This window comes from Solanum lycopersicum, chromosome 6 (assembly GCF_036512215.1).
Source record: "Solanum lycopersicum chromosome 6, SLM_r2.1".
Lineage (NCBI taxonomy): Eukaryota > Viridiplantae > Streptophyta > Magnoliopsida > Solanales > Solanaceae > Solanum > Solanum lycopersicum.
Genome location: NC_090805.1, coordinates 48563393 through 48578937, shown reverse-complemented (window position 1 = coordinate 48578937; position 15545 = coordinate 48563393). Strand labels below are relative to the sequence as shown.

The 15545-nt window shown below is 33.9% G+C and overlaps 3 protein-coding genes across 10 annotated transcripts; 2 read left to right on the top strand and 1 right to left on the bottom strand.

Annotated features, from left to right (window-relative positions):
* The first annotated feature begins 660 nt into the window (after positions 1-660).
* Positions 661-3212, top strand: LOC101248782 (uncharacterized). 2 transcript variants are annotated; one of them, XM_010324125.4, is made up of 3 exons: positions 661-801; positions 2666-2825; positions 2908-3212. In XM_010324125.4, exons 2-3 carry the CDS (start codon positions 2667-2669, stop codon positions 2953-2955), a joined length of 207 nt encoding a protein of 68 aa, XP_010322427.1. In that variant the 5' UTR covers positions 661-801; position 2666; the 3' UTR covers positions 2956-3212. The 2 variants fall into 2 exon arrangements, with proteins under 2 accessions (XP_010322427.1, XP_019069953.1); XM_019214408.3 differs by having other exon boundaries at positions 713-824.
* Positions 3213-3420: 208 nt separating this feature from the next.
* On the bottom strand, positions 3421-8985 carry LOC101247623 (serine/threonine-protein kinase D6PKL1-like). Of its 5 annotated transcripts, XM_010324127.4 has the most exons (4): positions 8558-8797; positions 8388-8469; positions 5647-7545; positions 3421-4454 (listed from the first exon to the last, which is right to left on the bottom strand). In XM_010324127.4, the coding sequence occupies exons 3-4, from the start codon at positions 7353-7355 to the stop codon at positions 3596-3598; spliced, it is 2568 nt and encodes an 855-aa protein (XP_010322429.1). In that variant the 5' UTR covers positions 7356-7545; positions 8388-8469; positions 8558-8797; the 3' UTR covers positions 3421-3595. The 5 variants fall into 5 exon arrangements, with proteins under 5 accessions (XP_010322429.1, XP_069155548.1, XP_004241305.1 ...); XM_069299447.1 differs by lacking the exons at positions 8388-8469; positions 8558-8797 and adding an exon at positions 8880-8985; XM_004241257.5 differs by lacking the exon at positions 8388-8469 and having other exon boundaries at positions 8558-8926.
* Positions 8986-11583: 2598 nt separating this feature from the next.
* On the top strand, positions 11584-15545 carry LOC101248207 (peroxisome biogenesis protein 16). 3 transcript variants are annotated; one of them, XM_004241259.5, is made up of 9 exons: positions 11584-11712; positions 11861-11985; positions 13139-13196; positions 13524-13740; positions 13831-14105; positions 14198-14466; positions 14859-14926; positions 15034-15095; positions 15170-15545. In XM_004241259.5, the coding sequence occupies exons 2-9, from the start codon at positions 11917-11919 to the stop codon at positions 15229-15231; spliced, it is 1080 nt and encodes a 359-aa protein (XP_004241307.1). In that variant the 5' UTR covers positions 11584-11712; positions 11861-11916; the 3' UTR covers positions 15232-15545. The 3 variants fall into 3 exon arrangements, with proteins under 3 accessions (XP_004241307.1, XP_069155547.1, XP_069155546.1); XM_069299446.1 differs by having other exon boundaries at positions 11682-11712; positions 13139-13212; XM_069299445.1 differs by lacking the exon at positions 11584-11712 and having other exon boundaries at positions 11740-11985; positions 13139-13212.

Genomic DNA, 15545 nt, shown 5'->3' with positions numbered 1-15545 from the left:
TTTTTTTTTAAAGAAGAATAGTCAAAATCCCAAAGAAAGGTATTCATTATTATTAATAGGTTGAATATCATTTAAATAACTTTTACAAAAATAGCTTCTCGGTCGAATCATCAATAATTCTAATAAATTGACATATTTATTTTGCATACACAAATCTTAACAGATTGTTAAGATTTTATATAACTTACATATCATAATTTTATTATAAATTGTTCACAAGTTCTAATAAATTGTCATAAGCATATATATATATATATATATATATATATATATATATATATACTTATAGATAGGGAACTTGCTTTGCATGCATAAGTCTTGACAAATGGTCAGGATTTGATTCTAAATTATGTTAAAACTTTGAGAGAATGTATTCACAAGTTTTGAAAATTCTTATGAACATGTACGACTCAAGATAAATTATTGAAATTTTTGTATAAATTATATTATACTTTTGAAATGACTTATATGTAGAACTTGATGAGTCGTCATAATTTGAATGGAAAGCAACAAATTAATATGCTATATATTCAATATAATTGCATAAATAAAATTTAAAAAATGTGTGCACACTTTAAACAATTTATTTTAATTATTTTTATAGCATATGGAGGAGAGAAGTAGAGTAGAAATTCTAAGTGTTTATATTTGCAAACTTTTAAAATGTTGGCTAAAAGTTAAATAATTGGAAATTCAATTGGATCGGAAATTTCTAGGTTTTAGCTTCGATTCAACTAATTGATTTTCTTCATCGACGACTCCCTGCTCATCGTCTTCAGCTTTCTCTCCGTCGCTTGCCAAGTGAGTTCATCTGCAAACCCTAGGTTTTCTGTTTTCTTAATCTCATTAGGTTTTATTCTGATCCGTTGATTCATAATCTGTTCCCTTTTTGTTTGTTTGTTGTGATTTTTTTAATCTTTAGTCTTGATTTTGCAGTTATTGATATATCATTTGTTGTTGAGTAGACGGGTTGGAATTTGTATTACTTTTTTGGATCCGTTTTTCAGTTTTGTATGTGTGTTTATAAGTAGATCTGTTTTTGTGATGGATTCATTTCATTGCTATACATGTTCTTTCGCTGTTGGTAAACTATGATAGTGTAGTTTGTTTTTATTTTTACTTGGATTGGATTCATCTTTGCGTAGTTTTGAAGCTCGCGTAGTTCATTAGGTCAGCTCCTAAAGGAGAGACTGTATTTGACTAGATGAAGATAATAATGACATGGGTTGACTCAGTTAGCGAGATGGCTCAATTCTGTAGTTCGAGTCATATTGGGGGTAATTAAGAACCGCAGTCGATCCATAACAGTGCGTTAGAAATATGATTATTAGGTTTCTCTTTTAGATTTTGTGGTTTCTCGTGTTATTATCTATAGGAGCATCGAGCTGTAAGACTAGCTCAATTCATTTTATTAACATGAAGATGAATCATAAGGTTGCTCAGGTTAATTATTCTTAGGGAATAATTGAACAATAATACAGTCTGGTGAAAGGGTTATGTCTTCGCTGTTAAGTCAAGCCATGCTTATTGCTCATTTGGTGCAAAAATCACTTAAATCACGGAGCTAATTGGCTAATTCATTAAGACATGGTTGTGGTTGGACTTCACATATCTGTAACCATATAACCTTTGATGTTAATATGGGTTACATTACCATCCTGTTTTTTTACCCCTGATTTAACTATGCCACCAACATATGTGATCAGAGCATTTGTGTCTTTTCTTCTTAATTCTCTTAATCAGGGGAAGTGATATTATACTTGTTCAATGAAAATTTGAAGGTGCAAGTCATGGCTGTCATATGATCAGTGTGTTGCTGTTTCTTTTTGAATAGTTAAATCTTAGAGTCTTGTTTTCCTTTACACTAGATCCATTGAACTTGATTCTACTAAAAACCATCTCTCATCTCAGCCTTACAGCTCGACACAGCATCTATAATCTCTTTTCATTCTTCTTCAAGAGTTACAGTCACCATTAGAACATACCAATATTCATTTGAGATAACAGAGAAAACTCCCACTTAAAATGGAGATCTCACGGGATGTTCCATCACCACCAGTTTATTTTGGTTCTTGGGGCAGATTTTTTTTTTTTTTTTGGGGGGGGGGGGTGGAGTGTGCTGTCTGTTTTGGTTATGCCATCTTATTAGTTTTCATGCTGCTTTACAGAGATGAATATATCACCATCCCTTATGTTTTAAGGAAAAACTCTCATTTACTTGCTATAGATAGTCTTCAATTAAGTCTGTAACAACCACAGCACTCTGGCTCTGCTTCTTTGTTGTATTGGAGACCATAATTTGGTGGATACCTTTATGTACTTTATTCAAATGACTGGATGTTCTACCTGTGTGCCTTCAGTCATATGCATTTCATGCACTTTCAAATATTCTTTTATGCTGATGGACTCCTCTTTTTATATACCTGGTCCTGGACTACAAATTCAATTGCACCTCTTTTCTAGAATAAATCATTTTATGCAAAGCTTGTTTTAGTTATTTAAGCATCCATGAAAGATTCACTTCTCTCGTAGTGTGCCACAAATATGTTAGAAAAAGAAGGGAATGTTGCGGATATTAACCATCCTAACGTGGTGCAGGTTAAACTGATTGGTTATATTCATTTTATTACGAGATTGTAAATTTACAAGTTATTGAATAACACAGGATGTCAGAAGAAGCACCTTTCTATCCCAGAGAAAAGCTTGTTGAGAAGCAAAAGTTTTACCAAAGCGTCCACAAGCACACATACTTGAAAGGTCGTTTTGACAAGGTCACCTCAGTGGCCATTCCAGCTGCTTTGGCTGCTTCTGCTTTGTTTATGATTGTGAGTTTCTTCGAATTTTTTCTAGATTGCTTTATCTGATGTCCCGAATCAACTCTAATGGTATTTTTGGATTATATTTCAGGGGAGAGGGATCTACAACATGTCTCATGGCATAGGGAAGAAGGAATAAATAGCGGCTACTGCTCGACTATTGTTCCTATGGTGGCTGAATTTGAAACGACCTGTTTGTTCTTTTGTTGATTTTCAATTATCAGTAGCTAATACTAGTCACTTGGATGCTGATATTAAAACATGCCGATTTATGGCATATGCTATCAGTACTCCGCAGCATAATAACACATTATCTCCTCTGTTTAGGGGTTCTGCATATTTGTATTAAACGGTGTTTGTGTGGAAATAAGCATGTCATTTTCTGGCTCTCCTTAACCCTGTATTATGTGTTTCCAATCATAACTGTTTAAATATCCTGCTGAGTTTTTGCCTGTATATTAGATCAAATTTTCTTGATAGTATTATCCACTCTTTGGAAGTTTTATCTATTCCTTCAAATCTAAAGCTATATATTAGGTTAGATTCACTTTATTGTTGATGATATCTCAGTGGATCTTTATATGAGACTTCAACTAATATGCGATTGGTAGAATCACCATGAGATATCACGAGCAAAACATGTTATTTTGAGCTCTACACATTGACACCAAGTTCTGGATTCTACACTATGCTATATATACTACTTACATGGATCACAGATATTTTGCTAAAAAGGAGTAAAGAAAAACAAACCTATCCATTCTCAGGTCTAGTAAAAGTTAAAACATCTCAAACGCAATGTCCTCTTCTATACTTTTGAACTCTTTGTGAGACTTGGCAATCTCCTTGTTCTGTTGGTTGGTATCAGGGATTACATTTCCCAATTCACAGAATCTAGGCAGTTCTGGAGGTGTTTCACATCGTATTAACGCCCAGTTCAGTCCCTCGAAGAAAGGATGCTGCTTTATCTCTGCAGCTCCTTTCTCAGCTCCCAACCTATTCTCTGGTTCCTTTTGTAATAACCGTCTGATCAGATCTCTCGCACTAGAGCTAACCACAGGATATGAAGGGAACTTGAGACACTGAGAAACCACATTTGCTAATGTATCCTCATTTCCTGGTCCTTTAAAAGGTGTCCTTCCATATAACAGTTCATATAGAAAGATACCAAAGGTCCACCAATCTACTGCACTGCCATGACCTTCTCCTTTGATAATCTCTGGAGCCAGGTATTCATGGGTGCCAACAAACGAGTTGGATCGGGCATTAGTTGGCTCCACTACGAGCTGTGGCAAAGGTGTGACTTGTGCAGCGATGTCAGCCTTTAGCTTACGTGTCTTTGATGTTGCAGATAAAAATCTAGGGGTGAAGCAGGATACTTGCCAGGATGGATGTAGGCAAAAGGGATCTATGCAGCTAGATTCCGAGCATGGACTAGACGTCTTTGGAGGCTTAATCACAGGCGAACATGATTTCACCAACATGGGATTAACAACACATCTAAGAGACAGATCAAAATCGGACAGCATGATGTGACCATCTTCTCGAACCAAGACATTCTCTGGTTTTAAGTCTCGGTAGATGACTCCAAGCATGTGAAGGTATTCCAAAGCAAGAAGAACTTCCGCTACATAAAATCTGTGTAAAGAATAAGAACAACAGATATAATGTCAAGATCACATAGCAAACCACAGAAACTGTGTCTCATGAGATTAAAATGACAAACTGCACTCCCATCACCAGATTACTGAAAATCATAAGGGAAGACTTGTCCAACAAAGTTACTTATAAAGCACAAGATATTTACTTAAACATGAGTATTTGGGAAAGTTATTCAGTAAAATTTGAAAGAGTAGGCTCGACATATTAGGTGTCACCTCAGATACTATACTCTTAAGTAAGAGAATGACTGGAAAGACAGGTTGCGTATTCACAACTCATTTCACCAAAAATTTACTTGATAAAGTCTCCATACAGAGTGGGAATTCACTACTGGATGTGCGATGAATCAAGCCGATGCCATTTGCCATGGAGAAGATATGCAAGTCCAGTGACAAGTCACTTTCATTGTTCACATATTTTCACTACATTTTTTACTTCTCCACTTCTTTTCTTTGATTCACCCTTTCCACCCACTTCCCATGTTTCCATTGAATTGATTTTATCTCTGTTCATATAACTAGTTGCTAATGATTTTGACTTTAGCTGCGTTCAATATTTTGCATCCACTAGATTATGGGACACTCTTCAAAGTTCAATCAAGAGAAACATATATAACAAAGATTCAAGGAGTTCTAATCACTGAGACATAACAATCCTTCATGAGGGTTGGAAAATGGATTGACCAAAAAGAAGAAATTAAAGGAAATCGGAAGCTTATTTGACATAACCAGACCCCTGAACTTTCCAAAAATTACAGGGGAACCCCTCAAGCTTAGCAGAGTAAAAGATTTCCCTATTAGTTTGATTGACCTCCCCTGATTCAGTCAAATTGAATGCTAATTTTGTTGAATAAAACAAGCGATAGCATAAAGCAAGCTATTATCCATCAGCAAGTGACAAGTAAAAGTCATTTTGTGGATGCAAAAGAGTCTAGCTTATTGAAGAATGGTATCTCTAAAGTCTTAATGTAAGGGCTTCAAGACATGCGTATCTTCATAAATCGGAGAGCAATCATGAAAAAGAGAGTGACCACAAAATATATATTACCTGTTATAGAAAAGCATAGTTTTATTTGCAGATTTATTTGCCTATTCTCTTGGAATCTAGATTAGGAATAGACATAAACAAGAAATAGTTTCAGGGAAGAAGTAACCATAATAAAAGTAACCTGACTGCTTGTTCAGAGAAATTCTTGTTGGCTTGCTTTTGCCGGAGCACATGCAGATCACCTCCTGGACAATATTCCATCACTAAACATGAATACTTGTCATTGGTAATATGAGCATAGAGTGTAGGTAGAAAAGGATGATCCAGTATTTGCAGTATTTCTTTTTCAGTCTGCGCTCTTGTCATCTTCCTCCTGCTGATCAGAAAGTCATTGTCCATAACTTTCACAGCAAACTGACAGTTTGTGCCCATTAGCTCAGACAGATAAACAGTCCCAATGTCCCCTCCACCAAGTTTTTTAAGCATCTTAAATTGCTTCAAACTAATGTTTCCATGCTGCTTCTGAACACAACGAATGGCTTCCCATCTCAAATCTACGGACATATGAGGCCGATATCCACTACGGCTAGACCCACTACGATAGCTTTCTTCGCTAAGGCTTGTGGTGCTGCTGTAATCCCCAATGCTACTCTTTGAACTTTGAGATATCTCTCCTTTTTCTCTTGATAATGATCTTTCATCACCTTTTTTAACTATACATCTTGTTCTGTTACAACTGCTTGAGCTGAGACCAGGTTTGGTAACACTTGATTCCAGAATAGATGAGCTAACTTCTACACTATTTTCACCACATGATTCTGAAGGTACTTTATCCTCTTCTCTCTGATCAACATATTCAGGTGTCTGACAAGGAATCTCACTGGTACTACAACTCAAATAATTGTCAATTCCACCATTAGATTGCTTGGAACTGTTGGTGAGAGCAGCAATGACATTCTTCTTAACAAACAGTCTGCTTCTGGAAACAGGTCTCATCAAACTTGGACTTCTAGAAGTAGGTCTCATGACTTTATTTCCAGTAATAGAAGTACATGAGCAAGAGACAAGATCAGAATCTAGTGCCTGCTCTTTGTCTGATGGGATTACAGTTGTTGGAGCTTCATCTAAGGCAGACACTGTCTGGGCTTCCACTTTATTAGCAGAAGTGGCAGTTGAAGATTGTGGTAGTTCCAGAAATAATTTCCGCTCTGACCCTTCTTTCAAGTAACCAGAACCGATCTCAGAAGAGCGAGGGCAAGCCTCCTTTCCATCTGAAATTTCACTAATTTCTGCACCATGTTCCATCGCACCTTTAGAAATATGACAAGAATAAGCAGCATAAGTAGATTTTTCTTTAGTGGGTACATGTTCATATTCAGTAATCTGATCAGAAGTATTTGACACACTCCTATCTGGGATAAGGGATATCTCTACTAAATTCCCTCCACCTTCATTGACGGTACGTTCAGGGACATTATCCTGAACAACAACAGGTCTGTAAATGCTTTTGACAGCCCCTGTCTCTGAGACGCCTGACAGCCTGGACGCTTTTGATGATCGCTTCTTCACAGCAGCAAGCTCTGATGCCTGAGAGATGCATAATCCTCTGAAGGCCTGCTTCAAACTTGCGGGCTCAGAATTATCAAAACCTGATGCTCGAGAGGGGCTAGATCGCATTGGTCTCTTCATTGCGCTTTTGTTGAAAGCATCTTTGACACCCTGTTCTGACTTACTCAAACCTCTGCGGGAAGTCCTAATTTCTATAGCTTCGAACAGCTTGTTAATATCATCCTTCATACAATACTGTTTATTGGTTGCAAGATTTAAGTCCTCTGTTGATTCGGTAATTTCACTAGTACCAGGCAACCCGCCCATTGCTTCTAGAAGCATATCTAAGAAAACGGACAAAAGCAAGTCCGATGTGGCCACCAAAAGTCTATCTAACCCGTCTCAGACTAAGCAATATGGAGAGAAAGAAGCAGACAAATGGAACAGTGCATCAAAAGACCTCCAGAAATGGTTGTTGATCATATTGACAACTGCCTCTTTACTGCATTCAGTATGCAGCAGCATTTCTTATCTGCTACGAATGAAGAAGTTCAGCAAATCACAGATGAATCAGTAATTCATAAGTAAAATTAAGTCATTTAAATCCAAAAAAAAGGGATTTATACCACCACATGTCATATGTCCTTTCTAATGCTTCTGTTTTAATTACTGCAGTTGGGAGTTGAAGATAAAGGACTAAGCAGTCCTCTAAATTATGAACCTGCCGCTAAAATTCATGCCATTGTACACCTATCTATAGCATCTACAGCCCGTTGTAAATATGTTCTTTAAAGACAATCAATTTAAAAATAAAACTGTGTAGATTTTAGTACTACTTTAGACAACCACCATGAATGACAAGTTTAAAAACAATTTAAGTTTCCAACATATCTTCAACTCTCTTGCTCACTCATTAATTCTCAAAACTAATTAACTAATATAACCACTTCATTTTTCCATTTCATCTTAAGTTCTAAATAGTCCGGGTCTATCGGAGACAACCTCTCTACCTCCCAAGGAAACAACACACTACTCTCCCCTGACCCCCTACTTGTGGATCAGACTACACTAGGTTGTTGTATCATAAATTCTAAACAACATTAATTGTATATATACATTGCTCCAACAATTTCATTTGCACTTAGCAAATTCAGAGCCCAACAGTTTCAAAACAAAATCCACCAAATCAAGCTACAATGATCCAATTATTCAGTTGAAAAATCCAATAAAATAAGAAAAATAACATAAGATAAAAGGCAACCCAAAAAAAAAAGGGGTAAAACCTTTCAATCTTTAATAGGGGATCAAGAAACAATAAATCTCTCCCAGCTTTATGAAAAGAAACAGAGGCAACAAAAGCAAATAGGATCTTACATGTATTTCAATCAAGAGCATAAGAAACAAAACCCAGAAAGTAGAAGCAGCTTTTAAGACTACCAACTGCAAACATTTTTTTCTAAAAAGGAAGAAAGACAAGTATAAAGTTTCCATCTTTAAAACAACTAACATAAAAGGAAAATGAAAGAGATAAATAAAGCAACCACCTGAAGCAGCAAAACAAAGGAAAGCTAAATCTCCATAGAACAAAGAAGAAGAATAAGGGTAATTTGAAGGTGTATGCGCATGTGAGAGAGAAGGGTGTAGGTCAAGACTCAAGAATGAGAAAGTTGAAAACTTTGAAGGAAAAAGAAGAAACCCCATAAGTGATTACCACTTTTAGATAGATAGAGAGAGAGAAAAAGGGTGAAATTGAATTGAGGAAAATCACGAGAAATGACACTGTTGTTTTGCTCTGTATATTTGTCTGTATATATCTTTCCTATGTTTGGGGAACTCCAAATTGGCGGAAAAGGGGAAAAAACTTACGCTGCGGAGACGAACAACATTTGGGGGCCATTGTATTCCATATCCCAATTAAACACAAGCATACTCCTAAATTGTCTAATTAAAATAAAATTAAATCGATTATAACGAGTTATTTTTATAGTTCAAATTATCATATCAGTAACATACTGCTATAATAACAATAATTTACGATATGTTTAAGTGAGAGCATATAATTGTTTAATATTAGATAAAAAAAGGCAAGTTTTGAAATTGTTTAAAAACATTAGATGAAAAAATGTGTGCACATATGTATACAATAAATTAAATTAAATTCTAATACAGTACCTGGTAGATGGGGCTCTTTATTCGAAATGCTGATTTTCTTTAATAAGCTACTCGGTACACTCTCTAACAAGTTATACTTCTTCTATTTCAAAATATTTATCCTTTCTTATTATATATATATATATATATATTAGAATATTTATCATTTTATAAGCTTAACATAAATATATTTTTTTTCATTTGTAGAAGTACTTAATAATTATTCTTAAAAATTATAAATATTTTAATTATGACACATAAATAAAATAAATATTTAATAAAAAAATTATATATTAAGAAATAAATAAAAATAAAGTAATTAAATACATTTTTTCATTCATATATTTTTACAAAATATATAAATAAAAAAACATGACAAATATTTTAAAACGATAAACTCGATTTAATGACATGGTCTGCTTACTGGTGTACATTGGTTTTGAGATTTTGGGGGGGGGGGGGGGGGGGGAACTAGGGGACATAAGGAGGTTGATAGAATAATGTGTTTTGACTGTTTATTCATCTTTTAATTTAGCTTTTTAATTAAATTATGACTTTTGTGGTTACTATTTTCATTTTGAGAGAAAAAGTTGAGGTGGAATTTGATGATTTCAGTTTCAAAATTCGAAAGAAACGTCCTTCTACTTTAGACATTGCCAAAGGTAAAAAAAAATATTCAAATATTTAGCGGCTGTTTAGAAATTAGGAGGTTATCCCAAAAAAAATTTGTTTGATATTTAATTATAAATATTAACTAAAATCAAAGTATAATTTATTCCAATTTTTTTTAATAGTTTAAAAAGGTAAGGAAAATTGAGAATAAGAAAACTTAAGTTGTATATATAAATAATTTTTCCTAAAAAGAAATGAAATTATCTATTTTTATCAAACGATAATCCTAAAATAACTCTATTTTATGGTACCAAACTTAAGGGTTATAAGGCATTTTCACTCTATTGAATTATACGATAAATGTCAGATAATTTTGTCTAATTTTTATCTTTAATCGAATATTTGAAGATTAGGCTTTAAATGAATCAAAAGCATTTTATTAGATTTTCCATACACACATTAAAGTAAACATAGCGGTATAAAGTTCGAATATGAATGCATAGAGAAAAAAAACATTTGACAGTTGAAACTTTGAAGTCTCTAAGTAGGGATATGAATTTAATTTGGATCTTTGGGATCAAAACCTAAACTATATGTCGTATAAGTGACATTTTATTTATATATAAAAAGTTGAATAAGTTTATTTACGTTTGATAGAAGATTTGTATCAGATATAAAAGTAAATATAATTTATATTATATTTGATTGCATCTTTTTGTAGTCAACATAACTTATGAGGAAATATGTATATAAGGTGAAATAAGTTATGTGGGTATTAGTTATACATCTATTAAAATAATATATTACATATTTTAATGTTTTTCATTGAAAACTGTACTAGTTTCCTACATATAAATTTGTTGTTTTTATTATTATTTAAAAATTGACAATTTTTATTTAGTTTAATTTTTTTTAATTGGAACTTTATTGTTAGCTATCTACATGTGTTATTTTTATTTTTTATTATATATTAGATCATTTTCAAATTTTTTTTTATACTTATAGTTTTCATTAATTTACGCAAATATATAAATATTTTTTAATTCTAAAAATTATTTATATATTTTTTAATGGTACATATACTATCAAAATTTTAGCATTATATATTGTTCAATATATTTCACATTTAATGAGAATATATTATTATTTTGTAAATAATATATATATTAATAATTCACAACAAGTTTAATATTCAATATATTACAATTCATGTATTGTAATCTTTACATAACTAAATAATACCTACATAATTAATATACACGTAGCTAATACGCACATTATTAAACCCAACATAACTAAATTCTGCGTTACTAATACCTGCATAACTGAATCATGTATAACTAATACATGCATAACTAAACCTTGCATAGCTAACACCTACATAACTCTAATGAGTAACCAACGGAAATGTTAATTCATTTGACAACTTATACAACTGATTAAATTGATCCTTAATTTTAATTAATGGTGCGCTTGTAAGACATGTATTTTATAATTGATAAATGTATGTACGAAAAACACATACCTAAAAATTATATTAATAACATGTACTAAATATTGGAAGTAGATAATTTTTTACCTTAATATATTATGTACTATCGATAAATTAACATGATGAAGTAACAAATTTGTAATAGTATGTAATAAATACACGCCTCATCACTGACGTATTTGGTGGCGGATTCAGGACTTTTAGGTTTTGAGAAAAAGAAAATAGTGATTTGAATCTCTAAATCACTGAGTCAACCTCTAATCTTAATAAGATTCTTATAATCCTTAATAAATAAAAAAAAAATTAATTCTTATAATCCTTAATAAATAAAAGATTTTACTCTTTTTTTTATATATTCTATAAATTTTGTTCGTCATGTTTCGTTAAATAGAGTGACAATTATAATAGTGCACAGTGCAGTGGCCCATCACCAAATTGTTAAGAGTGTGTTTCTCGTGGCATTTTATATTTGTAGTGTTGCTCTCGCATTTTATTGATTTGATTGATGAATATGTTAATACCAAATTTGTTTGTTTTGTTCTTCAATTCCTATTTTGTCTTTCTTGATCCATTACATTTAATTGAATTTCAGAGGTGGGTGATTTCTTTTTGACATCTGGGTTTGATTTGAAAAACCCTTTTGGTGGTATGGAGGTTTATAAGAGATGGATTAGAAGGAATAAAGGTTTTGTGCGTCAATTGGATTCTATTGCCAATGTAAGAACCCTTCTTTTTTAAAATTTAATTTAAAGCTCTCTGTTTGTTGATGGTGTGAAAACAAGAATGAAATTGGACTTCAGTTTTAATATGCTGGATGAGTGTAGTTTATAGATTCAGTTCTGTGCCTAAATGGGTTTTTTGTTTCCCTTTCAAAGTTTGTATCTTTGAGTAGTTTTGTGTTGGTTTGAGATTAACATTTGGATTATTCAAATGTTTGGTAAATGAAACTAAGGATTGTTGGTATGTTGGAAAATCTCATCAGGGGAACTTACGCATAATAGTGTGTCGATCTTCGTAGATGTTGACTTTTTTGCACCAGGATAATAGGGATACTTGTAGTAATTTTGAATTTGAGGGTGTAGGCTATCGTTTGACAAATACTCGAATAATGTTAGTAAATGGTTTCTTGAGGCATCTTTGCTCTGTGAACCTTAGCTGCTAGTGAAGCTCGAATGGGCAAATTACCCCGAACATTAGTACTAGTTGGAGAATGTTGGTAACCTGGTAATATAGTTAAGGTGTGCACAAGCTTAGACGCAAGATAGTCTTTCATTTTAGCAATCCATTCAACGGGGGTTAGAATTAATTTTACATGTATAGTTAGGGTGGTCAGCTAGCTGCAGAAAATACAATTATTTGGGTAAAATGGAAAATATACTTGAATATGTTGTGTTTGGTGATGTAAATTGTTTTCTACGGAAAATACTTCCCAAAAATGAAAAAATCAGTGAGAGATGGAGAAGCAACATCCTATACAAGCCAAGAACAATTTTCCCAATGTGCTCACAACACCCACTTCAGCTACTTTTTAAACTTCCCTTTGTTTACTCTTAGTAGGAGTTCCTTGTTTACATTAAGACATACATTAGCCAATGAAATTTTTCTCATGTACTTTTGCGGAAAACTAGATGGAAGGTATCATTGCTTGAGATGTTACATTGCCGCCAAATTAAAAGATATCATGGTTTTGTTGTTCTCCCTCAGATAGTCGACGCCTTTGCCATTTTCCATCTCTAAAATTATTTACATACTTACTCCTTCAAGTCTGTTGTTGCATACATAGCTTCCTCATACTTGTCAGAGATAAAATGTGGTTGTCAGCATAATATGTATGTACTAACTAGTTCCTCATCCATTTCTGTATGTTCAGAATTTGACGTGGTTCCTCCCAGATGAGTTTGCTGAATCAGAAATTGGGCCAGAAGCAGGTTTTGTGAAACTTTGGTAACAATAGGCTTCTTTTTTCTGCTTTTAGGACAGTTAATATCTTTTGAGACTGATTTCTTCTCTTTTGAATTTGGGATCACTCTTTTCCATGATGTCTTTCTTGTGAAAAAACTAGCAACTTTAATAGTATTGGCTTTATTCGAAAAGTTCTTCTTGCTTAGCGTCTCCTTTCCTATGGAGTATTAACTAATGAAAAACATGAATAAGGAATTACTTAAGAGGACAGAAACGCTTTCATTTTAGCCTTTTTCACTTTCCTTCCTATGGTTTTTATCCCCATTTTTTGCTGAACTGTCTATTCCTTGCAGTGTCATCCCTTGTAGGAATGATTTCTACCGTGAACGAACATATAATAGAGACATGTCCAACCGAGGCGCATACGAGATGTGCAGAATCTTCTTTTATCCCTTTATCATTGTGCCTTACTTTGCTGAAAGACTTGGAAACATCAATTGAGGTTGTGGCTGAGCAAATTTATGGTGAAAAGAACAAATGGAATTTGATTGCCATAACTGAGGCTGTCAAGTAAGTGTCCCATCTAACTTATTCATACTCTCCAAAAGATATGTTTGGTACTTCACGACTAAATCATTGCACTGTTTGTTTCCCTTTCAGGGTTTGTATTAGGCTGGTTATCTTCAGGAAGACTGGGTACAAAATGCTTTTAGAAGGAGGGGAAACTGAAAATGGAAAAAATGATTCTGATTCTTTTAGTCCTCAAGAAACGAAGAGGCAGCTTGGTAAGCCTACAGGGAATGAAGAGTCTTGTATCACAAAAACACTTCATGCGCAAAACTCTGGGAATCTTGCAGACAGGGCAATAACTGCCTTAAGCAGTTTTGGCAAGCAAGCTACAATGCAACATCCACAAGCAATAATGGAACCTCCAAGTAATTGTTTTTTTTTTTGTTCTGAGGTAAATTCAGGCAATGTGATTGTTTTTCTCACTCGCCTTTTAATTTTTTTAAAAATGTCTTTGTAGGTAAACTAGCTGAGAGACCTAGTCTATGGACTTTCTTATCTGAAAAAGGTGTTCCTGGAGGCTTCTTCGTGACGGGAGAGATTTTGTTCATCATAAGGCCTCTTGTGTATGTACTATTGATGAGGAAATATGGAACGCAGTCGTGGTTTCCCTGGTGTGTGTCACTGGCTGTGGACCTCATCGGAAATAGCATTCTCTCAGTTACATTGATGTCTCAACATAGCGGGAAAAATCAGCAACTTCAGTTTTCTGACTCTGAGAAGGACGAGGTTAGGATACTTTCAGTATTTCAGCGATTTTCTTACTCCTCTTACGGAATCTAAGTTCACTTGTACTGACCCTAGACAATAGCAGTTGATGCCTCCTTGGATTAACATCATTTGTTCTTTAACTTTTTCCTCATTTTTCCCGCGTTGGATCTGATTCTGGACTCTTGTTGGGTGTTGATTCTTTCTTGAACTGGACTGTGCCTTGTTTCTTTCTTAATCATATCGGTGGAATATTTCCCCTCTGGTTTTTTCTTATGCACTCCTCCATCATCAGGCAACCATGCACCCCGCACTTCTTCTGTGCAGAACTTACCTACCAATGGTAGTGAATCCTGTTAAATTTATATTTTGCATGCTGAAATAAGATGATTTTGTTCAACACTCTTATGCAGTTAAAAAGACGAAGAATGTTATGGGCGTTGTACCTCATGCGAGATCCACTTTTTACCAAGTATACCAGGTAATTATGTATTTCCTTCTTGTTACATATGCTTCTGATACTAAATAATTCCTTCAAAATGTAGTGGGAATCAAGTAGAATGGTGCTAATGCCATCGGTTATTGCAGGCAAAGACTTGAAAGCACTCAAAGGCTAGTGCAACCCATCCCCATTCTTGGATTTGTTGCAGGTATGTTTGAAGATATTTACGGAGTATAGCTTTTCCCTTACAGTATCTTGACAATATCTGGTCTTGAAATGCAGAAAAAATAATTGAAATTCTTATTGGCGTCCAAACGCGTTACACGTACATTTCTGGTTCATAACAGGGGGAAGCTATCAGGAGAAATTTGAAGCGTCTAGATCTAGACATTTGCAGTCTCCTTCTTTAGTCGTTTTCATGATGAATTTGGGGAGAATTCACTATATATCTATGTTGTCTTGGCAGGCTTACGCAAAGTATAGTCATCTATGTTCAAAAATTGTCAATGTTTCCTTTTAGTATAGTCATCTAGTTTCCAAGAAACCCTTTTTGCCATATCTACCAAGGGTTTCTCTGATATTGTCAAAGTAGATTAAACCTTTATCATAAATCATTACTGAAATGAATGATTCAAGAAAGCTATCACTATTAAAACAA